General features: G+C 34.8%; 1 protein-coding gene across 3 annotated transcripts in view; it reads left to right on the top strand.

Moving 5' to 3' along the window:
• LOC106870865 (uncharacterized) overlaps nt 1-10,205 on the top strand; it is an 823,882-nt gene that overhangs the window by 526,008 nt on the left and 287,669 nt on the right. For all 3 annotated transcript variants that reach the window (XM_052968743.1, XM_052968742.1, XM_052968744.1), the window contains exon 6: nt 3,244-3,367. In XM_052968743.1, coding sequence (XP_052824703.1) covers nt 3,244-3,367 — 124 coding nt within the window. The remainder of the gene's footprint in view (nt 1-3,243; nt 3,368-10,205) is intronic.

Here is a 10,205-nt window from a genome sequence, read left to right as displayed (position 1 = left end):
CACAATAGGTGAAAATCCATGAAGTAGCAACAATACTGTACTGTATATTTTTTTAATTATTTTTATAATTTGTATATATTTATTTTGTTATAAACACAAAACAACACCACGGAGGAATCAACATAAGCTTAAATAATAAACTGCGATAGGTGAACAGTGATATGGAGGGTTTACCGTACCATTAAAAGATGGTAGTGAGTGATTTGAGGAAGGCAATGTATTGGAGTCATTAAAGCATCAGACAGAATGCTATGCAATTTTTGTTCTTTCTCTTTGCACTACAAATTCTGATCATCCTTTTCTATGCATATGGCATAGTGGTTAAGAGCGCAGGCTACTAACCCCAAGATTCTGAGTTCAATTCCAGGCAGTGACCTGAATAATAATAATAATAATAATAATAATAATAACATTGAAAAATACTTTTCTGTGTTGTTAGATAAAGAGCCAAGCCTGGATAAACAAGTTTCCTTGTAGCATCTGCTCTGTCTTCTTGTGTTTTGAGTTCAAATTTAGCAACCTATTGCCAACTGCATTGTGGCAGGAAATAGAACCTTTGGAGCATTGCTAAGTGTGATAAGTTGTCAATACCAGACAGAATATATCATCAATTAGAGTAACATTTTGGTTGCATCAATGCAAGTAAATAAATAAATTAGTAAATAAATTGAAAAGGGAAATGAGGAAAGTAGAATGCTAGTTGAAAAATCTTTATATATTTCGGGTGCAAAAACCCTTCTTTAGAAGTGTACAAAGAAATGTGTGTCTAGGTAGATTCTGCCATTTGGAAAGCTGGATTTTCAGCTTACAGTTTTAATTTCTGCATTGTTAGAAAACTTTACTCTTTCCCCTTTTCATTTATTACTCTACTTCTGTCCTACAATGCCTCAAGTGAGGTACAATGCTCCTCAAATAAAGATTAAAAGATGGTCCTGCACTGAAGTAAGAGTAACACTAAGACAGAAAGAAAGTTTGTGACATGAGTAAGAGTTGGCTACTGTTTCTAGCATGTTGAGTGACTGTGTCATGTAGCAGCTTCATTATTGGCTTGTTTTTAGAAGCCTGAGTTTTCCTTTCTTCTCACATTGATATAATTCAATTTATAATTTTTTTAATGAAATTTATTTAGTTGTCATTTACATATTTTTAAACTATATTTGAAAATTCACTACATAACAAGTATCATTTTCCTGCTCTTACACTGAATAGTTTCAAACAAATGAAAAGTTTGCATTCAAATCTGCAGTATTTAACATTTTTGTTTGTTCATGACAGATCTTTTTATTGTTGTTATTGTTGAGCTCAGCCCCACTTTTTTTTTCTGAATCTGGAACCATTCCCATGAACCATTACAAACCTTCCAAGACCAGTGAACTTGATGCCTCTAGTGTACTGATATAACTGATGTAGGTCAACATCTGCAGGAAAAACATGTGAAGGGAAAAGATATCCAGGGGGAAGATATTCTAGGGAAAAGGTGGGAATGGGGGTTAATGTAGAGCTGGCACGGTGGAGAGCAGCTTCAACAACAATAATGATAAAAGTTGGACAGATGACTAATCTGGGAATAACTTAGTGAAAGAGGTGTGAGACCTGCTGGCTCTGAAGAATAGAAGCCATTATAGTGGTGGTAGGAATAATGGAGAGAGAAAAATTGGATGTATATGGGTCAGAGACTGGAGTATGTCTGTTAGTGATTTAATACCAGTCAGTTGAGTGGCTCTTCTCTGGATGTAATTCAGGATGTCTCTGTATATGGCAGCAGCTCCATCCCATATTTGAAAACAGTACTCCACTGTAGAGTGCCTTGCAGAGTGTTAATAGGTGTTGAAGGCTAAAATATTTTCTGGCCATGAAGAGAGGAGACAGTGTTTGAGATGCAGTTCTATCTATGCTAAGGATGTATTTTTGCCAAGAGAAATCCTCAGTTATAATGAGGCCTAGCATGAGGGCTCTAGCTGAGTGCCACTCATGTTTGGGGTGGGTGCAGTGTGAATAATGCTTGAGTTTATTTTCTGTTGATTGAGCAAATCTATGAACAAAGACTTTCCAGTCATGACAAGATCATATCTATTTTCAGACATATATCTAAGACTAAATGTATATCCTTCTAGATGTACAAACATGTATCTAGGACATGTATCCTTCCAGACATATAGAAATGTATCCTAGATACATGTCAGTTTTCAGATATGTATCTAAGACTACTCTGTCCTTAGCTTTTTCAAGCTGGAAGAGTGTGATTTGCAGGAGACGCTCTTGCTATTTCTTGCAGATTGAGCAACCATGTAGGTTTCATCGTTGGACTTGTTTTTTCTTTTTTCTTTGTGGTGAGCATTTTGAAAAAAAATTATTTAATCCAATCTATCAATGACTGACTGCAAATGGAATTTTTCAGTTTTATTTTATTTGTTTTTTAATTTGTATGTTAGTAATTGGTCTCTGATATTTTTACCACTCAATATACCCAATAATAGCTGTGAAATCTGTCTCTTTCAGCAAACTTACTATTGTCTTTTAAAATAGAAACCTCATATGTTAACACTACATAACTGAAAAAAAAAAAAGGAAAATGGGCTGGCCACAGCTAAACTGCCAATTAAATGATGTAAAGTTTTGAGTGAAACCAACACACTGTATTAGAGTGAACTGGACATCTTACATTATATATATATATATATATTCAGTACTGCTACACAGCAACAATGACAGCAGCAACAGCCTACTATCAAACAAGTAGTGTTAACTGACTATACTCCAAACTATACAGAACATACCTTAGCAATAATCTGGTGCAGCCAGACTGAACTCTAAAGATCATTGTGAGAAGGTACTCCAAAGACCCATTCTTTGATAATGTGACAGTGCTAAAAATAGTAATAATGACAATAATAATAATTGTAATAGATCAACACCTCCCATACTTGCAATATCCAGTTGATTGTTCACCATACTAGCTAGCAGTTTTCAGCAAACAAATGTAAAGAGAAGACTAAAGAAAGAGGAGAGAGAGAAAGAGGGAGATAAAGAGAGAGAGAGAGAGAGAGAGAGAGAGAATGTGTGTATGTGCAAGTGTGTGCGTGCATGCGCATGTGTGTATAATATGTTTTGCTGTATTTTTTTTATTGTTTTCTATTATGTTCTTTTATCTCATATCTTACCATTTCTATTTCTTGTCTTTAATATAAAATAATAGCAACAGAGTGTATGAACCATTGTATTTTCCTTTGTGTTTTATCACAGGTTCTTATGCCCTGGACCACTCCTTGGTTGGATTTTTATTCACAAGTAGCCCATTATGGAGAGATCAAATGATATCCAGTTCAGAATTGGCACGACACTTTCTATATTTCAGCACCTTAAGCAGGTATGTCTATTTTTATAGCTAACTATTGATGAAAACTTTTCTTTTGTTTTCATATGTAAGAGAAATTACCTTTTATATCATTTACATAAAGTTCCTGATTAATTGAAATGATTCATTTGTAATATCTTCATATTCTGTCAAAAGAATCACTGCTGTTATTGTTGTTTAGTCTCTCCGTCCCCATCCTGTTTGGCTTAATCCAGTTGGCCTAGTGCAAAAACATTCCAGCCATGACCATTCCTTCTGTTCAGCTACAGTGTTCAATGTATCCTTCCTTTTTCTTTTAAGATGTAAAGCTGAGTTTCGAATAATATTTGGTTGCTATTTCCAGTAGATGGAAGACTCACATAGATACTTCCTTGTTAACCGTTTTTTTTTTTCTTTTGTGTCTTTTTTAACAAAAAACAAATAAACAAAAGATACACGATGACAGTGGGTCATTAAAGAATTAAACAGAAGTTATATATCAAAAATTTAATACAAGTGACTTCAAAATCCTACTCTTTGATGATATATCAGTGGTAACAACAACAACAACAATAGCTGTTTCTTATTTAAGTACAAGGCCAGCAGTTTTGAGGGGAGAATCTTAATCAGTATCAGTGAGTCCAGTACTTGATTGGTTCTCTATCTACCATAGAAAAATGAAAAGCAAAGTTGACCCCAGTTGGACTTAAACTTAGAACATAAAAAGCTGCAACAAATACCACATTGCATTTTTTCATTGCTCTAGCATTTCTACCAGCTTGCTGCCTTTAATTGTTTCTAGCATGAGCATAAGGACTACATTTTGAGTGATAGGCTAAGTTGACTGACCTTTGTACTTGACTAGTGTTTTATTACATCGATCCTGAAAGAATGAAAGGCAAAGTTGACATTGGTGAAATTTGAACTTAGAATGTAAAGATCCAGTAGAAATACCACAAAGCAGTTTGTTCTGCCAACTTGTCAGCTTCTGTCTACTTTGGCACAAGGCCACAATTTTATGGGGAGGGAATTACTCAGTTACATCAACTCTAATACTTGACTAGTACTTGTCATTTCCAGAGGGGTGAAAGTTGACCCCTGCTGGGTTTAAACTTTGAAGGGTATAATAATAATACTAATAATGATAATAATAATGATAATAATGATAATGATGATGATGATGCTGATAATATTAATGATAATAATTATAATGATGATGATGATGATAATTTCAACAATGTTACCTCTAATTTTAACTTGTATGTGTATACAAAAGTGTTATTATGATGGGTATATATGTAGAGAGAGAAAAAAACAAAAGGTCTATACGAAATTCTCAAGTGTGTGCAAGCATGAAAATGTTAAAATAATTGTGTAAAATTTCTTAAAAAACATTAAATGGTGTGATTTGCAATGAACAGTGAAGTGAAAAAAAAATTTAAATCAACAAATTTTCAAAATCCAATGTTTCTAACTTTTGTTTTTTTCCAAAATAAAAAAGTATAGAAACTAATAACATAGTTGAGCAACTTTTATGAATTAACATTTACCAACGCAGGTTATCATCAGTTTCTTTCAGTTCAGAATCTTACCTTTAGATAATTACTTTGTGTATCTCATGGTAACATGAATTTGTATACATTCCTGTTTGATCCTGAAGATGTAGCGTAGATGATTAATGTTTAAGACCCCAACCTGTGAGAGACCCCCACTTCAGGTTCTAGGACAAAAAACTTTTTGTTTTAAAGTAATCTAAATTCAGTTTTAAACTTTCCTTAAAATTCCATCTTTTATCTTATATCTTTTATTTGTTTTGGTCATTAGACTGTAGCCATATTGGGGTACCACTTTGAAGAACTTTTAATCAAATGAATCGACCCCAGTACCTATTTTTTTAAAGCCTGGTACTTATTCTATCAGTCTCACTTGCCAAACCGCTAAGTTACAGAGACATGAACATACCAGCACTGATTATTGGTGATGGGAAACAAACACAGATGTAAAAAAAACACACACACACACACACACACACGCACACATACACACACACACGCACACACACACACACACACACGCACACACGCACACACACACACACGCACACTGTGTATGTATATATATATATATATATATATATATATATGGCAGGCTTCTTTCAGTTTCCGTCTGCTAAATCCACTCACAAGGCTTTGGTCAGCCTGAGACATGGTAGGAGACACTTGCACCAAGGTGCCACACAGTGGGACTGAACCCGGAACCATGTGGTTGGGAAGCAAGCTTCTTACCACAGAGCCATGCTTATACTTGTTCCACGTAAATTTATGTTCAAAACACTAGTTTAATAATTCTTTCTGTTAATAGGCACAAGGCCCAAACTTTTTTAGAGGAGTGTGCTAGTTGATTAAATCAAATCCAGTGCACAACTGGTACTTATTTCATCAACCTCAAAAGGATGAAAGGCAAAGTCAACCTTGGCAGAATTTGAGTTTAGAACGTAAAGATGGACAAAATGCTGCTAAGCATTTTGTCTGACTTGCTAACAAATTCTGCCAGCTCTCCACTTTACACTAGTGCAATAATGACAGCTATTTACTAAATTCTTCATTATTGTTAAAATTAAATGAAACAAAGTAAATATATTTCAAAAGAAATTTGTTAACATGTCAGCCTATTGTATTACATATCAGGCTGTTTTGAATAAATATAGTTAATGAATTGTGTGTAGTCTACCCCTACATTTTTAAATGTTGTCCAGTACAATATAGATTTACACATGCACCCATTTTAAAGAAAACAGTGAACTTTAATTGTATATCACCACTTAAATCTAGGTCGTTCTTGCAAAGAAATAAATAAAAGTTCTTTTGTACTGTCCTTTGTACATCATCATCATCATCATCCTTTTACATCCATTTTTTCCATGCTGGCGAAGATAAGTGATCCTGTCAAACCAGCCAACTTGCACCAACATGGAAAATATATAATTTAATACAGGAGAAAGGAAAGTACAAAATCTCATGTTGTTTTATGTTTCTGAACAAATCTAATTACTTACCAAAGACACCCTAGCGGGGGAAAAAAGCATGTAGCATTCTTTCTGTATTATTAGGGTTAATCCTTTTATCATCATATTGTTAATGATGCACATTGTAAATGTATTTATATTAATTCTGAAAATATTAAAAGAGAACTTGAATGGATTTAGTAAAATAACTAATGAAACTCTGATAGGTTTTAATGTAAATGTAAATACTTCAAAGAAAAAAAAAGGCAGTTTTATATCATAGAAATAAAGATGAATGTCAGGTGGGCTGGTATGAAAGAACTACTGTATAACTTTTGGGTAAAAATCAATAATCTTAACAACAAAAACAACACTTGCTCCAATAAACCGTTGGAACTATTTTAGTAGAAGAGGCACAAGCGTGGCTATGTGGATATGTATGTGTGTGTGTGTGTGAGAGGGAGAGAGAGAGAGAGTCTGTATGTGTGTGATGTCTCCTTGTCTTGACAGAACATGATAGTTGTAAATGAATGTCGTCATAAATGCAGAGTCATTCATTTCCACTGTGAAACATGCTATGCCATGTTGAAATATTACCTTGCTTGGAAACAGGTGAGGGTTGGCAACAGGATGGGCATCTGGTCATAGAAAATCTGCTTCAATAAACTCTGTTGAACCCATGCAGGCATAGAAAAATGGAAATTCAAATGACAACAGTGATCTAAGGTCATCTCAGAATTATGAAATTGAACAAAACCCCACACACTAGAAACAAACTCATCATTCATCATTCCTGAGTTGGAAGTCTAATGTTTTATTGACTGATTTGTTCCCCTTGAATGAATGAGAAAACTCTTTCAGAGTCGCTCAATCTACTAGAAAGCTAGATATAGCAAACAACTCTCAAATCAAACCCTGCTGTCTTTTAAAGAAAAGAAGGGAGCATTGGATAATGATGTCTTAGATGCACTATGCTTACAAAAAAATTATATGAGATGGTCATATCATGGATCTCCTTAACCAGGACTGATCTGGGGTCAACTAACTCCAGCAATTTGCTCGCTTACACTTTATATTGTAGCTTGTGAGTGTGTGTGTGTGAGTGTATATTATAATATAATACAATATATATATATGAAGGGGTACCCAAAAGTAACTGGAAATATTCTCAATGGGACAAGCCCGTTGTAGTTTGGGCTTCCACCATTAGAAGCCACTTGATGCAACCCTCAGGCATCAGTCTGCCAAGTGGTGTCATCCAGTGAGGTTGTACTGCCACATGATGTGTCTTTGTTTTTGCAGTGCTTCTCCTCACTTCGTCAATTTTTGTGATGGCTGAAATGAAGAAAAGGCATACTTCTATGAAATCCTGTTTTCTGCTTGGGAAAACAGTTGTCATGCTGAAATAGTTTGAAAATTCATGAAATGATTTTGGAGGACCGTCACTGAACAATTGATGAACCTTTTGATATGATTGATGTGTCCTGGTGTTTCTGCCAACGAATTTTGAATGAGAAATTGAGAACAAAAAAAGTTGCAGCAAAATTTGTGCTTTGCTTGCTCATGGAAGATCAAAAGCAGTTATGACAAAATGCATGTCGTGAACTGAGAGAACAGTTGGAAATTGATCCGAACCATTTTTTTGAAGTTCATTGCTGATGACAAAAGCTGATGCTACAGAATTTTCAGATGTGGTAGAGGTGTTAAAAGACATCACTTCACAAGAGTTCCAGCACTGCTTCGAATAATGGAAAACAAGCCTGTACCAACGCATTGCTTCAAATGGAGAATGCCTCAAAGGTGATAAAAGTGAATAAAATAATCTTACAAAATTCTGGTTTTTTGGGGGTACCTCCTCGTATTTACACACACACACACACACACACACGCACATATATATATGTGCCTCTATGTGTACATACATGTGTATGTGCATGTTTATAGATTATATTTGTGTATGTGTCCACCGAGGTCAACTTTGTCTTTCATCCTTTCGGGGTCAATAAATTAAGTACCAGTTGCGTACTGGAGTCGATCTAATTGATTGGCCCCCTCCCCCCAAATTTCAGACCTTGTGCCTAGAGTAGAAAAGAATATTTGTGTATGTATGTGTGTGTTTTTGTCTGTGTGTGTGTGTGTATTCATACATAAATAAGAGAGATTGATGTGAGCATTGTACTTGCTTTTGAAATGCTGTGAAATAAAAACACCAGGTATTCATTCCTCTGTGTACCAGTTGTTACAGTTTGTTTGGTATTTGACATTGACAGGTAGGTTATCAGTTTGACATGTATGAAAAGTGCATTTGCAGATAACAACAATAAATCGTGTGTGTGTGCATGTGTGTGTGTGCCTGTGTCTGCACATACAGGTATCATGCATGTTTGTCTTACAGCTGCTTCTTTGTTCAAATGCATTTTTTCCCTCTTCAAGAAGAAAGCTGTCTAATGTTTACCTTTCTTCTTTCCAAAGAAAAAGCTGTGAACCTTCTGATTTACCATATTCCTGCTGAGACAAGGTTATATTTAGACTGGATCTAGTGTTGTTCTTTTCTTCTTCATTCAACTGAGATTTCTATTGCAACCTGATAGACTTATTCAACAACCTGTTCTGTTTTGCTGGTGAAATGTATTATTCTTCATTTTGATGATCATGATTATGATGATGGTCATGGCAATGATAACGATGATGGTGATGGTGATGACTATTCTCACATTAGTATTGATTGAAATAACTGTTACACACACATATACATGCATATACAGTTACAGTCACACATACATGCATGTTACACAAACTCATGCTTATACATACATGACACAGGCATGCATACATGCACTACTTAGGCACATGTACTCATACATAAACATATATACACCACTCAAGGACACATGCACAGCTGCACACACAGATATCTGTAAACATGCCTAAACATGTGCATACACATGCATGTACACACAGAGGCATATACACACACATACACAAGCTACAAATATGCACACAAACATGCAAATGCACAGATATGCTTGTGCACAAAACACAACTCACATGTATATAAATAGCTTACTGACATATCTGCACAGACAATATAGATACAAGCTTGCAAAGAAGCATTGACTTGCTAGAAATAGTAACATATTTCCCTAAATCTGAGTTAACCTGAAGCTAAACATCAACAACAAAAACAGCATTGCACTCCCCCCTCCACACAAACACACACTCTACACAGACATACATACTTACAGAAATGCCTATTTTATACAAGTACTAATCAGAAACAAGATGCATACTTGAAAAAGAAACCAAACCCTCTTCTATTTTTAACCTAATTTGCATATATGCATGAGTCAATGTAGTGGTATCAAACTGCTAGATATAGCAGCCAAGTATCCCTGAAATCATACTCTACAAGCTTAAAACTGGAGTAACATACAGAACATTGTATAACCAGATATACAAAAAGATGGGATTCTCACAACTGAAATGCCTGCACAGCTTGCATATGACATGCAAATTTTTCATGCACACACAAGCATACAATATGCAAATGTACAAGTCATACTACACATGCATATACTCACATGCACATAATCACAGCATACTCATAGTCACAACATACACATATAACCTGCAAACATGCATTCCTAGATACACATATACACAATATTACATCAACAGTACCTATTTTTTCTTTCAGCATTTCACCTTACTTCCAACATCTGTAGATAGCCTTTTCCTATTTAAACTTAGTTAATTACTCTTAGATCCTCTATCTGTGATTTTGCTTTATTATTTTAAGTTTCTCCTGCAAAAAAAAAAGAGGCACCATATCATTCTCTTAGTTCATCTTTTAGGTTTTTTTTTTTT

This window comes from Octopus bimaculoides, chromosome 6, assembly GCF_001194135.2.
Source record: "Octopus bimaculoides isolate UCB-OBI-ISO-001 chromosome 6, ASM119413v2, whole genome shotgun sequence".
Classification (NCBI taxonomy): Eukaryota; Metazoa; Mollusca; class Cephalopoda; order Octopoda; family Octopodidae; genus Octopus; species Octopus bimaculoides.
Note: the sequence above shows the minus strand (reverse complement) of the source record. Positions and strands in the feature narration are given on the sequence as shown.